Source organism: Paramacrobiotus metropolitanus, unplaced genomic scaffold (assembly GCF_019649055.1).
Source record: "Paramacrobiotus metropolitanus isolate TYO unplaced genomic scaffold, Prichtersi_v1.0 Parri_scaffold0000133, whole genome shotgun sequence".
NCBI lineage: Eukaryota > Metazoa > Tardigrada > Eutardigrada > Parachela > Macrobiotidae > Paramacrobiotus > Paramacrobiotus metropolitanus.
In genome coordinates this window covers 3136-21226 of record NW_026570353.1, presented here as the reverse complement: position 1 = coordinate 21226, position 18091 = coordinate 3136, and the positions used below count along the sequence as shown (strand labels likewise).

Below are 18091 nucleotides of genomic sequence, written 5' to 3'. Positions count from 1 at the left end.
AATGTGGCTGCATTGTGGTGGTCAGTACGAGTATGTCTGTCTGTATGGCGGGCCGTTTGGGTCAGATTTGAAACATCAAATACGCGAAACACAAAAAAACCAAAGGGTGTAGTGGTATTCAAAAACGCCAAAAATTTTCCAAGTCCGAAAATTTTTTGTGTTTCGTGTAATTGACGTTTTTGAAATCGATCACCAAAGATCCGATGTTTCGTGTAATTGATGTTTGTGAAATTGCTCACCGGTGATTTGATGTTTGTGGTTTGTGTAATTGATGTTTTAGAAACTGATCACCGACGATTTGATGTGTGTGGTTCATGAAGTTGATGTCTGTGAAAGCATGAATCTGTGTTTTGATGTTTCGTGTTTCGATGCATAAGAATTTGATCAAGCTGACCCAAACGGCCCGCCATATGTCTGATCTGACCGACAGAAATTGCGTACGAGGAAGGATACGTGATTTCTGTCGTTAATGCTTTACACATTATCACAGCACTACATTACATCGAAACTCGAGTTCAGTCTGTTATCCGTTAATGATTAAAACCTTAACAACCAGTTCTTGCACAGCCTACGTTTACGAGTCTAACACGTTTACTACTAGGCATTCCCTGTTGCATTAGAACTATTCTTTAGTAAATATCGATCATTAGATTTGCCATATTTATCCGAATCATACTGTGGCTGCAATAATTGTATTCCGCTGCCGAAAGTATGTGAGTCGACATCGCAAAACACTAACCCGCACAAAAGCAACCAGCTAGCTTTGCAAAACGAAATGTTAGGGCTAAGGCTATTTTGCCGCACTTTTTTACAGTGCGTCAAAATAGCTTTTTGCTATTTTGCCGCACACTGCGTTAAAATAGCCTTTAGCTATTTTGCCGCAGTATGGCAGGGAAAATAGCCATTAGCTATTTTGCCGCAGACTGCGTTTAAACAGCCTTTAGCTATTTTGCCACACTATGGTCTAATTTGCGACAGTAAAGGGTACGAACTGCACTGCCAAATAGAGCATTTTCTCCTGGATTTGGTCGATTGCCGTAAGCCGACCTTGACTTGTATCGCTGGAATTCGTAAAAGCACGTCCTTGGGAAGGTTCTTTTAGCACGGGGACCGAATATTGGACATGAAGCTAGTCGAGGGCGTACGGCTTCCGATGAGTGCATATTCGGAAACGGATAGTGTGACAACAATTTCTATTTGGTATCAGATCAGCGCCATAAAGTTCATTCAAAGAAAAGTCTGCCCCAGTCAACAAATAACGAAAATTGTCCACCGCCGAATGTACGTTTCTTCCGATTTCGGCAAAAAAATGCGTGACAGCCCAAGTGATCTCGAGACATTTCGTCGTCGGACATTTCGCCACAGGTATTTCGTCGCAGCAGCTAACTTGTTTTGAGACACCTCGATTTGCTGCCGTTTTGTTGTGTGACATCTCAGCGCGCGACGTTGGCGAAATCAAAAATTATAGACCAGTTTATGGCACCGAACAGCCATATGAATATTGGCCCCAAGAATGAGTTGCCCTTAGACGCGATGTCTGTAAAACCAATTGTCACACGGCGACCTGTCGCGCAGCCAAAAGTCGCTAGCCGCATAAACACTAACAACGCGTCGCCAGTCGCGTATGGAAGCGTGGATGCGCATAGCCGGCCTGTGGACCTATGGATCACGCCATTCATAAAGCGCTTCCATATGTCATGGGAAGCATAGCTTGGGTGGTATGTAAAGTGTGATAACGAAGAGGAATGTCGTTGGAAATGTTGTGAACTGTATGCACTGGCATGCCGCCAGACGGTCTCATTTTGTAGCAGTGCGCTTTTGGCGAAGATATTGTCACAAGTTGTGCAACACTCTCACTCTATCCGAAGGTAAGATTGGCTACTTCCTAGTCAGAGGGAGCTGCCAGTGCCGCTCTACTAGGGGGGAAGAATGGCTACTTCCTAGCTAGGAAGCTTACGACCAGCAAAACTACTTGCTGCTACTACACGAAACGAAAGACCCGCACTTTCCAGATCAAATTTAGTAACAAAAGCAAAAGATCCGAAAATTCACCTGAACTTTATCGCAGAGACGTACCCGGCTTTTATACGCCGTAGAATAACATGTCATGATTACGTAACAGTTCCGGCGGCAGAGCCGACCAATAGGAGTACATGGAGGGAATAAGAGTACATGAAAGCACTCTATAACAACTCCACTCAGGAGCACGACACGTCCCCTCGCTGCGGGAAGGCTGGACCCACAGCCGTGAAAACAAAAGATTGCTGCTAGTATAGCAGTTCATTAATGAAAAGTTAATTGTACATAATGTGAACAAAAAAACAACAAATTACTGGTACCCAGACAATGCACGATCGCGACACCGTAGGCTTCTCACTGAAAGTTATTAGATTCCATAAACTCGTCAATGGGATCCCCTTTTCAGACACGGTCATCCGCGTCGTCGGTGTCCATGCGTCCGCCGTCGGCAGTTTCTCCAGTCGGAGGAATCCAAGACGAGGCAGCTAACTGCTTGGCTTCTTCAGCGGTATTTGCAGACGAGGCAGCTAATTTCTTCGCTTCTTCAGCGGCTAGTTTTTCCGCTTCTTCCGGTGACAAACCCTCCCACCTTGCCCAGTGTTTGGTCTCCTTGATGGAGTCATACTGCGGAATGCCGACAGGGCAATCGGCGCAGTCGTTCATCACCCTCCAGTGCTTTTCATGTGGGATGCTTCAGTCAGCCACCAAGGTATCCCTGGTGTTCCATGTGGTGGCATCGTTGTTTCGACGGGGAAGTTCCTTTGCTGAAGGCGATGCAGCGTCGCTTCGTTGAATATCGGCGCGGGCAACTTCAACGCCAGCTGGACAAGCGTGCTGTTAATAGAGCCCCGGGCGACGTGCATAGCCCGCGTGCAGAAGTCTTCGTATGCGGTCGCGCGCTTCGCTATATCGGCATCCATTAACGCTGTATGCGCTGTTACCCAGTTCCGGATCGTGGACTCCGCTGCGCGTTGAGGCAGGTACGAGCCGTCCCGCGGTTGCTTTACACGGGAATGATCCAAAGCAAACGGGTAACCGTTCATCTGGCTTTCCATCCAGGTCTGAGGGCCGATGTACCATTGTGCGACGTTTGGCCGTACTGCTCCGGGTTTAGATTTGACGGAATGGATCTCGTGCTCGTGCCACCGACCACAGAAGCCGGAGATGGTAACATACCAGAGGTCAACCTTGATAGTGGATCAGCCATAGAATACGAGGGGTAAGACTCGGATGGTTTGGACGTACAAAGGTCGAGTGATCCACCGGATACGGACTCAGATAATGAACCTTCGGAAGAATCCGAAGAGGATGACGATGAAGAATCCGACCCGTCAGTTCGACACTGCAGGTCGGATAAACCGCGGAACGACGACTCGGATGACTCGTCCGAGGAGGACAAAGAACCGACCTACGACGTCAGGCTAACTACAGCACTGCGGTCCATCATCCATACTGAATTCATAGTCGACCCTCCTCCGCAACAGACCGGACAGAAAAAGCCAGTCGACCCTGAATAACAGGCGGAACTTGACCAACTTAAAATCTTAAGGGAATTCGGAGGAGGCCAACCGGAGGATGACAATCTCCGACTTCTAACGATAGTAGTCCAGCAGTTGTCAACGGAACACCCGACCTCGGTTAACTTGACTGACCAACAGTAGTTGGAACAACCGCGCCCACGGAAGGTCCGGATTGCAAAAATCAAGTCAGTTAAAGAGTTAAACCTGGGCAACAAACACCCAAAAGTTTGCCATTTGTCGCTGGACCCACTCATTGACGCTAAGCCGCTGGACCGACAAGGGGTCTTCAACAGCGATAGAGTCTCTCTTCCACCATACTCAACGTGCTCTATCAAGGTACGGACGGCCAAACCAATGGTTCCTTTGAGACGCATTTACTTCATATTTTACGGCAAAAAAACCGACCTATTCGGCCAATAGAAGCCAAAATCGAGATCCGATCTCAGATGGACACGGCCTGGATAAACATCCAGAATACGACACATCAACCGAAGATACTGAAGAAGGGCGTTAAACTTGGCCACATGCAGTACAACGACATATACGAACCCGACATCGACAACGAGCATGTCATCTGGAAACTCCCACTTGGAATAGCCAAGACATGGCCGACCAAGCCGGAGCCCAGACCATTGCCGAAATTTAAAATTTTCGGGGCGACAGCACCTTTGTGTATCCGACCCCCAACGAGACGGAGTCGAGATGATGGATGGCGTAACCAAACATGACGGAAAACGATTCACCGTCATGGTAGCCAACCATACTCACCGTGAGGTCACCTTACGAAAGGGTGCACCCCTGGGTAGAGTCGAACCTTTCACAATGATGACGGTCGATCAGAGAATCGAGATAGCGAGAATACGCTCAGCTTAAGTAGAGGAGGAGGACGCGGAATCCCAAGAGGAGCGACAAAAAATCATTGACTACATGAACTTCGGCAAAAACCTTACCGATGAGCAACTGGCCAAACTAAAGGGAGTTGCCTGGGTATACCGGACTGTCTTCCCGACCTCGAAGAAGCCTTACGAAGATGTCAAAGGTTTAACACACACCATCGACGTCCAAGGAGCACAGCCAATTAAGATGAACCCCACCAGAACAAGCTGGAAACGACGGGGATTTATCCAGAAACATGTGCAGGAGATGCTCGACCAAAGAGTCATCGAACCTTCATCGGCTGCATGGAGCTTCCCCGTCGTCTTAGCCGCGAAACGGAACGGAGACAGCATGGGTGGAACTCGCTTGTGCATCAACTACATAAAGTTGAATGCAGTAACGAAGAAAAATAATTACCCACTACCGAACCCGGACGAGCTACTGAACCAGTGCACCGGAATGGAGTACTACGGTAAAGTAGACTGCCAGTCCGGTTTCTGGCAAACTCCCATTGATGAGAACTCCAAGAATTACACCACCTTCGTAACACAGGAGGGGATGTGGAGATTCAACCGTATGCCATTTGAAGTCTGCAACGGAGCAGCGACCTTCCAGATGCATATGGATAATATAACGGCATCAGCCCGGAAGAAAGGCGTATTTTTATACATCCACGACATCATCTTCTTCAGTAAAACTTTCCACGGTTAACTCCGAAGTATGGTTTACCCACAAGACGAAGTAGACCCACCGAGACCTGACAGAGTCCCACCAACTCCGTGTGAAGACACAAATAGTTTCCCCGGCGGATCAACAACACCTTTAATCCCGGTCGAAGTGACCATCCGAGAGGTAACGATCCAGCCATTAAAATCCCCCGGACAACCGAAGGTAGTCCGGGCATGGACTCAGATTTAACCTGTAATAACTATGGCCATGTTGGACACCGGAGCCGAAACTCGGCGTTTCCGGACAAGTCGCATGCATGTTGTCCATTGCTGTACCGTACCGGTAACTGTGCGAGGATACACCAGCCCCCACACATTCTACGTCCAACCAAACAACTCGAACGTTCCCGTACTTCTCGGATGCGACTATCTGCATTCCAAGTTTGTCTTAACCCGGGCGCCAAAGACCGCCAATGAGGGTCAGCGGAACCCATCTTCCAGTGTATTGCAGCCTATCCAGATACCAGAGGCAGCGAATGAGTCTAGGATAAATCGGCTTGATCAACCGACAAACCCCGGACTCCCGATCTGCCCAGAATGCTCGGACACCAAGCGAAGCCTCGTAACGGAGCTGCAAATCCATAACGCCATCGAATAACATTTGGCGAAAGTACGGACAACCCGATTGGAACCAGTCCGAGAGATACTGAAGTCAACCGTAGATAGTTGCATTTTTAACATCTGAGCAACAGTCAGCCGTGGGAGGTTGCATCGTTTACTTACCAACCACAGCTGTTGGTTTGTGCAACCATACTTGGTTTCCTGGTACGTCAACAGCTTACGGAAATGGTGTTCAGTTTGACTCGCAGCAGCTATGCACTACCGACTCAACTGTAATCTTCCTCGTACCAATCGCTTCTTGTTGTCGGTTACACCGGCGGAGCGGATTGTCCATTCGTCCGCTTTCAGCATGTCACTATCGAATAAAAGAAAATCCGTGTCTCGATTAATAGCCAGCAGCAGCTCGCCCAAGCATCCGCGATTCAATGACTTTTTGTCGGTTCCGGTCAGTGCCAGCACGGTCGCTTCGCTCATCCGTCGAGACGGGTCGCTGATCCCCAACGGCGTCGGCTCGGCCGTCTCGCCATTTGTTACAATGAACAGCACGTCTGGCGTTCCGGCAGCCATGGTTCCCAGACACTTTTTCGGCTGTATCCGGTTTGCCAATTCTAGCATCTTTTCTCTCTCCTCAGCTCGAGTTTACGTCGGAACGCGTTGGAGTCGGCGGTCGCTCTTTGATTAATTCTTCTGCCTCACGTTTCCCTACGTCTCGCCAAAGTCGGGCGGACGGTGACGGTGACATTATCGGTGACGACGGTCCCGCTCGATGTTGGTCGACGTGGCTGTGACTGCCGTTTTCCGGCTGTCACAGCTTTCCAACGATCCCGTTGACCCTGTGTCCGATCCCGCAGTTCCACTGTGGGTGGGTGCCACACCATCCGTATAGGTCGGCGTGGTACGATTTCCGGTTGCCGCAGTGTCCGTTTAGGTCGGCGGTATACATGTTCTGGTGAAAACTTTTATTCGGAATCTGCCAGCACATGTGTCAATACGCGAGCGCACATTTACACTAATTCAAATGATTAAATTTTAAACAATATAAAAAACATCCAAAATCGTGAGTGTCCTTTAAGGTTTTTGGACGTGTGTTGAGAGTACCCAAAACAGCGGCTGCATTGCCTCTGACTACTGCTAGACTAAAACGTTGTCTCAAAAAGGCTGTAGATCGAGGTTCTCCAGTGTTATCCCGAATCTTTCTCCCGACGAAACGGACCAGCTCAGCAAAAAAAGCTCCAAAATTTTTCAGCGTCTCAATTGTCAGAGGGTAGAAGAAATATCCCAAACCTTCGACGAAATCGTACTTCCGCCGCTTACTGTCTTCGGCCGACTGCGCTACACTTCCGGCTTTCATCGAGCTCGCGTGAACGTTCGAAACGACCACCGTGTCCCAGCACGTCGCATCCCATACAACCGCTTTACCGTCAAGTACTGGGATCAAGGTCATACCATCTGGTCGCTTGCCATGTTTATCTGACAGGCCAACCGGTTCGGTTTTACAAGGATAGCCCGCAAGCTCCAGACCCCGTTTAACTTCGTTGTTCAGATCACCATGACGAGATCCTCTTCCTTTACTACTTGGACAGGACAGTCCGTGGTGGCCGTTAACTTCCACGACACTTCCGCAATTCACGCAGTTATGCTCCTCCACCACGAGGAGTCCAAAACGCAGAGCGACGTCTATTCTGACTTCCTCGTCTCGCAGAAACGTATGCAGATTCGCTGCTGGAAGGGCGTTCAACCATGCGCCAGAATCCTTTTCCAGAGCAGCAAGTAGTACTGCTTCCTAGTAAGTAGTACTCATGTTCTGGTTGATGTGCAGCCGCGGCCGATCGCTGTTCCCCGACAGCTGGCCGCTGTGCCGTGTCGAATTGTTATCCGGCCAAGATAAACTGCTCTCCCAAATTGACGGGTTTTGGCAACGCTATGTCGGGCTGCTGCACCATGATGGCCATTTAATGCATAGAGCCGATCGGCTGCCCGATCAAATCCCGTATTTGCTGCGCATCATGTCGGAGTTTTGCACGGATGCCAGCAAATACCAGTTAAACCGGGTTTGGCAGCACTTTACCGGAAAAGTCTGGAGATGCCGTCCCTGGTTGGTATCTGAAACGGGGCCGACGTGTCATACTGGACGGGCAGAAGCCGTCTCCCGGATCCGCTATATCGGCTGGATTCCTTATGTCTGCCAAGCCGTTCCGCGGGTCGAATATACCGCGCAGATGGATTCGCCCCCGCAAAAACCAGGGTCGAGCGACACCATTCAGCCATTAATTTTTCAGACCTGCCCGGGTCGTTGTTAATGGACTTGCCGGTATCATCGGCTATCCGAGCGGTGTCGTCGCTGAGTCAATATTTCGCCTGCTACTGCTCTAACCAAGTCCTCGGGCACAGAGGCGTTCTAACTGCTGAACTCGACGTGTCGACCTATATCTGCGATTTGGACGCGTTGAACAACGACCAGGTCTAGGGTCCCTGCATCATGCCGACGATGAGCCGGATCCGGACAACTTGATCCTTATCAGGTCGTTCGTACGGTTCCGTGTCAGCGTGATAACACTGGAGCGTGTTGCCATCCACGATTAATCACTAAAGCTGCTGTTGCTCAGCTTGGCCGACTGATCCGATATTTCCGACCCCGGTCGCACTGTATTCTCCAGCGACCAGGCCGGAGTGCACGTTTATTATCCGGAGTCCGAATGTATGGTAATTGTTCGCATAAACTAGTACGATTGGATCAGATTTTCAAGGGAAACCGGTGATTCTTGAAGGAAACGCGAAAAAAGCTGCGTTGGCAAAGTCTACGCCAGACGCTTTGGAGGCCCGGAACTTACTGGAAGGATTGAAAACTTTATCGTCTAGCGGATGTCTGGACGCCATGGATGGATGGTTTGCTCCCGTAAATGGGATCCCAGAGCACTGCAGCGCCCGCACTACGCTACCGATTTCTCCGTAGACAGATAACTTTCAACAGCTACTAAAACTGTTCTGTGTTAACCGGAGACGGCGGCAAAATAGCTAAAGGCTATTTGGCCACCCATAATGCGGCAAAATAGCTAACGACTATTGTAACGCAGCGTGCGGCAAAATAGCAAAAGGCTATTTTGCCGACCATAGTGCGGTAAAATAGCTAATGGCTATTTTACCGCAAATACTGCGGCAAAATAGCCACTTCGAAATGTTAGAGATTTTGGGAGAACGCTTTGTTCGGGAGAACAGAGCCGAGGTCTCCATTGGAAACGGAAACAATCTCGCTGTCGGTCTTCCAGAGCATGTTTATTATTTGTTGTTTGATATAACGCAAGAAAACATTCGGCAAAAGACGGAGCTCACTTTCCAGGTTTTGCCTTTACGAAGCACGATGCGTGTCGTAAGCATAATGTCAGCGATTCCAGCACTCCGACAAAAGCCACCAAGAAAGTGCGTATGCTTTGTGGTCCAGAAAGTAAAGGCCTCTCCGAACTGACAGGCTTTGCACATGGTCCGGCCAAAGCCACAGACGGCAACACGCATGAATTGTGTTCCTGTTGTACGTATAAATGATAAATCCGCCGAAAAGAATTGTACAAACTTGTTGGGGAAGAACCGCACTGGAGATATTGTGTGGTTGTATGATTTGCTGCTTGTCACGTACTGGAACAACACATGACCTGTAGCCTGTAGGCTGTTCATAGAACTGATTCATAATACTGATTCATTAATACTTCGTATCGTAAATAACCAGTAAATAATATTAACACAGTTGGTTGCTTGGTCAGTACATCACACTGTTTGAACTCCATTCTTCCAGACCGGAACATGTTCCCGAAATATTCACAACTGACACAACAAGCGCTGAGAACACCTCGGTGAGAATGAGAATGAATTCCCGAAAAGCCTTCTGCCGTACCTTTCAGCAGTAAACGTAAACATTGCACAGTACTGCTGAGAATCGTAGATTCCGCAACCAGCGATCAGAACCCATAACAAACGCTGCTACACGCGCAGAATTCGCAATCTGCTCGCCGTCAAAAACATTGCCCTGTGGCTGTTATTCCCAAACAATAACGGGACTTCACTTCCCAGCGGCGGACAATTTCGCCAATTTCGCAGATATCACAGTCTGGCACTAGCGTGCAACTAACATTTCTTTCATCGAAATTCAGCGAGGAAACGCACCACCGACGGTGAATTTAGGCGAGATCTTTTCTGTTATTCGCCCGCCTATGTTTCTAGATGTTGCTGTGTAACTCGCTCGTGTTTTTAGCTTCTTATGTAGAATGTGGGGAAAAACGTTTTTGTTGCTCATAACGCGAAATAAAGGTATCAGTTGCGAAAAAAAAACATTTCTTCATTAACACGAATGCCTTTGGTTCAACTGCAGTAAACTAAAGTGTATCGAAAATTTTGTTTAAACCACGAATGCCGACAGTGACAGCTGAACCACAAACAACCACTGACAGAGACAGAAAAAGAAGGTAAAGAATCCAAACTTTTCTTCACAGGCATGCACATGCCGTCGCAGTTGCAAACTAAAACAAGGCAATGGCCAAATCAATGGGATAAGGCAATGGCCCAATCATTCTTGATGTACTTTTTAACGGTCAGCCCTCCCTGCGGCAACATGACGATCAGCAATCATCAGTTCAGCAAACGCAACCAACCGATCCCCTCCGCCCAAATCAACCCGATGCTGTCCATCCTTCTCCACACGGACGTACTTCCCATAGGTTCCAAAAGCGTCGATACATACGCGCTGATCTTTTACCAGGATGTCGAGAGCACGAACTACCTTGTCAGTCCGCTCAACGCCTTCCCTGCCGCTGTAGCACCAGGTGCACAAGACGAACCCATTCTGCACCGCGGTTAATCTGGCTGCATACCAGTACTCTGCGACAGGGCTTTGCACAAATATTTCATCTCCCGCGCTCAACATTTCATTTCATTTGGCCGGTTCGACGCTGTGTGGGAAACGGGACATCGGGTTTGACTGCGGCATTCTGGTACACAAACAAGCGGTATAATTCCGATTCGGTCAGTAGGCCGCTCTGTCCGTAAAGAAACAACAAGAGTGATAAATCATAAAAGCATGAGTTATAATTTCAAACTGATTTTTCAAATGTCACGAGTACGGGCGAATTAACGGTAGGTTACACGATTGTCCCGCATTTTCAGCGCATTAAAGCAACAAGTTCAAATTAATGGCAGTCGATTGCCTCACCCGCGTATGCCATCCTGGGCGGCTGGCAAACCAGCCCGTAATGATACGAAATTGGTCGCGTCCACAGATGTTAAACAGATTTTCTCCATAGAATGGTATGCTAACTTCAGATGCCTGCCATTCTTGAATGGGGCAATGAAGTTGTCGTTGGTCAGTCGTTGCATATCTTCAGTGCACACCATACGGTTTAATAACGCTCTAAGTCCTCTAACTATTTTTTATTGGTCAACTACTGTTTCATTGGCCTTCTGCCGATTTGACCTGATGTTCCTGCTTAGTCAGGCGTAGAGTAGACCCAGAAAATTTTATAGCCATTTTTATACTCGAAAAATGAAAGTGCGTCAAGAAACGGAAGCCCACCTGTGCGGGCCCATCAGCCAGTTGCCCGCTGGTCATTAGAGGGAACCGCAGCAGGTTCAACGCGGAGCCGAGCATCTCTCGCCGGTAAGCGGCGGATGGTTCCATGTCCTCGCGAAAACAAGCTTCCTGGCCCCATCTGTTACAACACAGTTTTATGGCAAACTCCCGCAGCGTGAATGTCACTAATCAGGATGCAATCGCAAAGTTAATTACTTTTCAACAGCCAAATAAATGTCACACTCCTCAGCGGACAAGGTTTCGCGCAGCAAAATTGTCTTCAGCAGGTCCTTACTGATGGCAGCAAATGTTGGCGATTGCAAAACCACCAGACTCTCCTTATCCAGAAAATTAAAACACTTCTCCACGATACCGTCAGCAAGCCAGTGAAGCGCCTGCAATTTACTCCTCATATTCGGTATAGCTCAGAAGTCTAGTTAGCAGTTAGCACCTTAGAGTTTCAGAAATCGCACCTGTTCCAAAACGGATAAGCAGTTGTCGATGCTCAACTGGCTGTAGATCATCTCCAGACACACCTGTACCAACGGCGCAAAGTCGTACTTGTCTGCGCAGTTCATCGTGTGGAAAACGTTGACTGCGTTCAGGTTCTCCGCTGTGTCCGTGTACATGTAACTGCAAACCAGGCACTTTGCACTTCAATGTGAAATTGATGGATTGTGCAGTTCAAAAAATTTATCACCGTGCGTACGCGGAAATCGTGTTGGATTTGAAAATGGCTCAACTGGCAATTTTTAAATTCACACTCAACACAGGAGGAGACCCCCACTGCTTTTCTGGTGCAATACGAAAAGTCAGAATATCATGCGCGTACCTGAGCAAATTGGCAAATGCTTCGGGGATAAAATCCGCGATCTCGATGGGACCGTCGCAGCGTTCGGGCAAACTGCCAAAAAACATCGCTCCGAATACGGGGCTGCGCTTACTCAGAATGTATCTAGAATAAAGCAAGAAAAGAATGGAAGTCGTACCAGCTCGGTTCTAAATCCATCCCCATCAACGAGTCATTGCGAGGGGAAGCATTACGTGTGAGCTTGGAAGATCTTCACTGGACAAAACTGGCGTCCAACGGCGAACTGCCCATCACTAAATTCTCCGCTGCTTAAAGTCTCTTTCAGGCGTCCGAGGACGCTGGAGGCAGGTTCGTCCTGTAGGGTAACCGTCCGCGATTCAGGATTCATTTTGATGCCAACGCCAGCAGTAACTAGTGGCAACAGTAAGAGAGTAGTCGTCTCTGATCAAACAACGTTGTGGCAGTCGGGGTATGGCTAACTGGCCAACAGGATTGACAAGGAGAGTAAGTGGAGAACCACACAGCTTATTAGAAGATAACAACTTCGAACTGGAAAGCACTTCGAAGCAGGAACACTTCAGAAAGAGAAAAAGTGAAATTAAATTAAGAATACGAACATTACGCACTATGTACAACTAACGCACTACGCACGCATTACGCATTACGCACTATGTATTTTCAAGAACCCATGGGCCATGTGCTAATTAAAAATGTTCTCCATGGCACCACCTCTGGGCGGCTGACTAACCTTCTGAAATCCAGATAGTGGCGCGGCTTCTACTTGGCTTTCGAGTCGGTTTTTAAACTCGTTCGTTGCAACCTTACAGCTTACAGCTTGCTTCTCATTTTTATGGTTCTGCTTTTGTCGGTAAAGTAAAAGTATCTGCAATTTGGTTTCCATCTATCTTCGTATATTTTCTGCATTTGTTTGAGATATCGATGATATTACATGCCTGCCATGTCGACGAATGCAACTTCTTCTAAGGGTACTAAGAAACGAAAGGTGGACAGTGACGCCGATGAAAGTATTAACTTGATGAAGCGAACGTTAGCGAGCGGAGGACTTAGCGATGTGTGCTTCACAGTGGGTCGCGACTTTGGGAAAATTCAGTCATTTCCCGCACAAAAGTAAGACGGCCGCTTGTCCCGAGACTGTCTATAAACGTTGCGAGGACAAATGTGTGTAGACAAATGTGTGTAGACTCATCCTAAGCTGTCGGAGCGCTGTGTTCCGCACGATGTTCTTCGGAAGCCTGCCAGAAAAGTGCGGCAATGCCATCGAGATTCCAGATGTCCACACACACGCATGTGCCAATCTGCTCAGGTACGCTGACACGTGGTTTTACCGTTTCGCTACTGATACGCTTCACAATGTGCACTGTCATCGCACTGCTTTACACTTTATGTACACCTCACATTCTAGAATAGATCAAACCTTCAGCCAGGTTTACGGAATGCTGATCATTTTCACTGTCTTGCAGTTTCATGTACACGGACGCGGTTGATCATCTCACAGCGGACAACGTTTCGGCCACCATGAGTTGTGCCGACAAGTACGATCTGCCGAAGCTGATACGGATTTGCTCTGCCTTCATCTGGAGCTGTTTAAATGCCGAGAACTGTTTGGCCACTTGGCTACAGGCAAGGTTGCCTTCTTTTTTGAAATGGCTATCAGGCAGCAGTTACGAACACTAAGGATGTTTTTTTGTGTCTGCAGGCCGTGAGTTGGCACGCTGACAGTATCGTGGAGAAATGCCTTACTTTCGTGGATACGAACGCTGAGCAGTTCTGCAGTCGGATGAATTTGCTGACATCTCTCCGGAAGCGTTGGAAACCATTTTGCAGCGCGACACATTGTCTGCGGAGGAACACGACATTTATCTCGCTGTCGAGCGGTGCGTGAAGTGTTAAGAAAACTCGAAGACTTTAGTGTAACACACGATGTTGTAGATGGGCGACAGCGGCCTGCACACGGAACGGTATCGACGCTTCGGGCGCTAACCGGCGTCAGATGCTGGGCGCCGCGTTATTCCTTGTCCGATTCCGCTTCTTACCAACACCGAACTGGCCAACGGCCCCACCAAGTTTCGTGGACATCAGACAGTAGAATTATACTAGAGTTTTGTTTGTTTTGGCTTTCTTGTCTAACTTTTCAGTGGTGCTTCACAGCAGAGCGGCCTTCTGACGGATTCGGAATTGTTGAGTTTGCTCGTATTCCAGAATGCCACAGTGAAGCCGGCAGTTGTGTTTTCCACGGAGCCCCGAAGGAACCAGCAAAGGGTGTGGAGTGCGGGAGACTACGTGTTTGTGGAAGTTGAGGACACTGACTTTTGGGCTCCAGCTAGAATCACCGGGGTCCATCAGAAGCACGTGGTGTTCACGTGGTGGGTCGACGGCGAGGAAGACACTGCAACACGTGACGAGGTGATTGCTCAGGAGATTTTGCGAAGGGGTCTGCGGGTGTTTGCCATCTCTTTGAACGACTATGGAAATTACGTCAGCGCCGAGGAAAATGGACTGCATCGCATCAGCTTGAACGGAGATCGGACGGTTGGAATGGTTGATTTGAAGATCCATGAGGCGTATGCAAAGTCATGGAAGAGAACCAATCGGAAATGGCTGTTCTAGCCAGATATTAGTTGCGTAAAAATTTCTTACAGTGTAGTTGTGATCTTTTCACATGCCTGCCTCGAGAGCCGCGGCCCGCGTTTGTCGGATTAACTGTTTCGGTTAAAAGGGAGGGAGCGCATGTACAAATGTGTGTAGACCAAACCTAAGCGGTCGGAGCGCTATGTTCCGCGCGATGTTCTTCGGAAGCCTGCCAGAAAAGTGCGGCAGTGCCATCGAGATTCCAAATGTCCACACAGACGCATTTGCCAATATGCTCAGGTACGCTGACTCGAGGTTTTTGCTGTATGTTTTGCTGCTTATATGCTTCAGAAATCAGAAACTGCTCGGCCATCGCACTGTTTTACAGTTTTTTACAGTTTACGCACACCTCACATTCCAGAACAGGTTAAAGTTTGAGCAAGGTTTACAGAATGACGATTGTTGATCATGTTCACTGTCTTGCAGTTTCATGTAAACGGACGCGGTTGATCATCTCACAGCGGACAACGTTTTCGCCACCATGAGTTGTGCCGACAAGTACGATCTGCCGAAGCTGATACGGATTTGCTCTGCCTTCATCTGGAGCTGTTTAAATGCCGAGAACTGTTTGGCCACTTGGCTACAGGCAAGGTTGCCTTCTTTTTTGAAATGGCTATCAGGCAGCAGTTACGAACACTAAGGATGTTTTTTTGTGTCTGCAGGCCGTGAGTTGGCACGCTGACAGTATCGTGGAGAAATGCCTTACTTTCGTGGATACAAACGCTGATGCAGTTCTGCAATCGGATGAATTTGCTGACATCTCTCCGGAAGCGTTGGAAGGCGTTCTGCAGCGCGACGCACTGTCTGCGGAGGAACATGACAAGTCATTTATTTCGCTGTCGAGCAGTGCCTGAAGTGAACATTAGAAACGCGAATGTACCGCAAAGAAAACGAAATAGTGGATGATGAACTAAGTGTTAACTAAATCCTATGGGCGTCCAAAACACAAAACCGAGTGTTAGATGTTTTGGGTTTGCGATGGAAACATCGTTTTCGTTCCTGTTCTGCATTTGTAGCCTCGTTTTCTTGAATGGTTGGCTGGTTTTTTGTATGCATCCAGTGAGCAAGAAAGAGTGTTTCAGTTTGTGTTTTCTGTTTAAATCTGACATAATCTTTTACCAAAAAAGTAGAAGTACACCACCTCCCTGACATTAGCACAATATAGAATATAGAGTACATTATAGCAGCATGTGCGTCACAGTGGTCAGACAAACACTATTGGCTGGTTCCATATCTTTAAGCAGACGGGGCCCTCCCGGCCGGAAAAGTCTTTTTTCATCTTTCCTTCTGTCTTTCGCAAAACTTTCAGAGCTGGAATTTTCAGACACTTTTCTGCTTATATAGTTTCGCTTTTTATGATTTCGGAAATTCCGTGCTCCATCTGCAATTCTGTCCTACGCGGCGGTTACGATTTCTGAGTGTCTGGCTATTGTGTAATTTGCCTGCTGTCTTACACTTTTGCGCCGGACCCAGAACTGATTATCGCAGCCAAATCAGCCGAAAATGTCCACGAAAGCCACATCATCAAAGGATTCTGATGTATGACTGCGCCGTGAAAATCAAAACATTCAATTCCCGAACGTGTATGGCTGCACAGGTTACTGAATTTATTGTGATTTGATCGCAGAGAGCAGTGGACTATGAACTGCTAGTTCCACCTTACCGAATTCTGGATGGGCCGTTCAACTGGAATTATTTTTTGAGGCTCTTCGTTCTGAGGGACTATAAGATGTGTAAGTGTTCTAAAATTTAGAACTGCCTGTCACTCCATGGTTTTTTATTAATCGTTGTAGAATTTCTTCGCTTGTTCATTTTTCATGACTAAAACTCCAAAGCAGAGGCGTACCTTCATTGCGTTTATTACTAGTTCGATCATGATAAGTTACTGTATAAGCTTACTGAACTGGTGCATAATAGCGCGTTTTGTGGTAAAAGCAAATTGCATCTTCGTGACGTTGTACTGGATAAACATAAAACGGAAAACCGTTGATTGACTTTTATTGCAGTTGACTGTAACGATGAGTCGCTTATGTCTGCGATGAAAAAGTATGGGATTCGTGGAGCATACCAGTTCAAGCTCCTGAAGCAGCACGGGATTGGTCCACGAGTGGATGTGTTCTTTTTATGTGGTGGGCAGAAGCAGTTAGCGCTGGATGACTTCATTAAAGAGTTCAAGGAGAAGATGTAAGAAATTATGAGTACATAATTGTAATCAGCGTAGCTGTAGCGACTGGACAGAATGTGAAAGTGTAAACTCAAAACGGTCCGAATGCCAGAAAAATCGAAATAGCTATACCAAGTACGTAGTACCGCAATTACTGGAAAGATATGCTTTTGTATGGGCTGGGCAGCAATTGCTTTTAGTTAGCGGTTTGCGAATGCCATGTTGCTCTAAATGAATAAATTTTATCCTGCAGTTTCGAAGAAAAATTCAGCAATGGAACGTTTGATGAGGATCTGACGATGCCAACGAAGCGAATGTCAGCGAAGTACACTGGGTATGACAAGCCCAACCGTGAGGTTTACGATGAAATCCTTGTCCGCAGCATCGTTCGCGACTGGAACAAAACTGCTGGGACATGGTATTTTATGGTATGTGTGATGATAACGAACTTAATACCGTCCGATATCGGTATGCTGTAGGCAGTACCGTTTTCTGACTAACATTTCATGTTCTGATTTGTCCATATTACGAGTACATAGTGAACCAGTCATATTCCGTATTACAGTTAGCTACAAGTGCGCTAAGGTGCTAATATTAGCAAAATTACTTGTAAGTTATACGTGGTACAGGTATTGTATGGTGGCACTTGTGTACGTTGACAGATCGGCAGTGCTGTTGGCAAATAATGTTCCTTCGTTACCATGTAAAAAACTTAACTGAAATTTTTCTACATGTCTGGCATTCTTAATTACATGGAATTTATATGCGTTGCAGCCTGGACAGCCAGGAAAAGCGAAAAGCATACTCCATCACGATGTCAAAAGGATGAATTGCTCACTGAAGAATCAGGCGGGTTTGCTGTACTTTAATTACCCACGGCACTCCTAAATCGGGATTAACACGGACTTTTTTGTGTTCACGGATACATGAAAAGCTGATGTATAGACAAAAAATTTTGTCTTCCAAATTTATTGGTTTTATTTGCTTATGTAGGAAAAAGTCTCCTCGAGGTGGTAGGCAGTAATTAAGTTCAGACATGTAGCCGTCTTGTAAAATTCGATGTTTAAATAACTGATTATTTTTTCCCACTGTGCTCTGTAGTGTGCTCTGTAACTGTGTGTAGTGTGCACTGTGCTCTGTAACGGCGCAGCAAATTTAAGTGTATTATGTGTTGAAATGGTAAAACTGCGTAATTTTGAGTTTAACCAA

The 18091-nt window shown here is 47.3% G+C and overlaps 1 protein-coding gene across 1 annotated transcript; it reads right to left on the bottom strand.

The window, feature by feature from the left end:
• Positions 1 to 10074: 10074 nt before the first annotated feature.
• Positions 10075 to 12689, bottom strand: LOC129598958 (BTB/POZ domain-containing protein 3-like). The gene is made up of 6 exons (XM_055497052.1): positions 12248 to 12689; positions 12091 to 12162; positions 11732 to 11891; positions 11475 to 11653; positions 11262 to 11397; positions 10075 to 10728 (listed from the first exon to the last, which is right to left on the bottom strand). The coding sequence occupies exons 1-6, from the start codon at positions 12271 to 12273 to the stop codon at positions 10618 to 10620; spliced, it is 684 nt and encodes a 227-aa protein (XP_055353027.1). The 5' UTR covers positions 12274 to 12689; the 3' UTR covers positions 10075 to 10617.
• Between the last annotated feature and the right edge of the window lie 5402 nt (positions 12690 to 18091).

Coding starts and splice junctions, on each gene's coding strand:
- LOC129598958 (XM_055497052.1), bottom strand. CDS start 12,273: ATGGGGATGGATTTAGAACCGAGCTG. Junction 12,163..12,247: donor ATGGATTTAGAACCGAGCTG/GTACGACTTCCA, acceptor GTTTTTTGGCAG/TTTGCCCGAACGCTGCGACG. Junction 11,654..11,731: donor GCTTATCCGTTTTGGAACAG/GTGCGATTTCTG, acceptor AGTAAATTGCAG/GCGCTTCACTGGCTTGCTGA.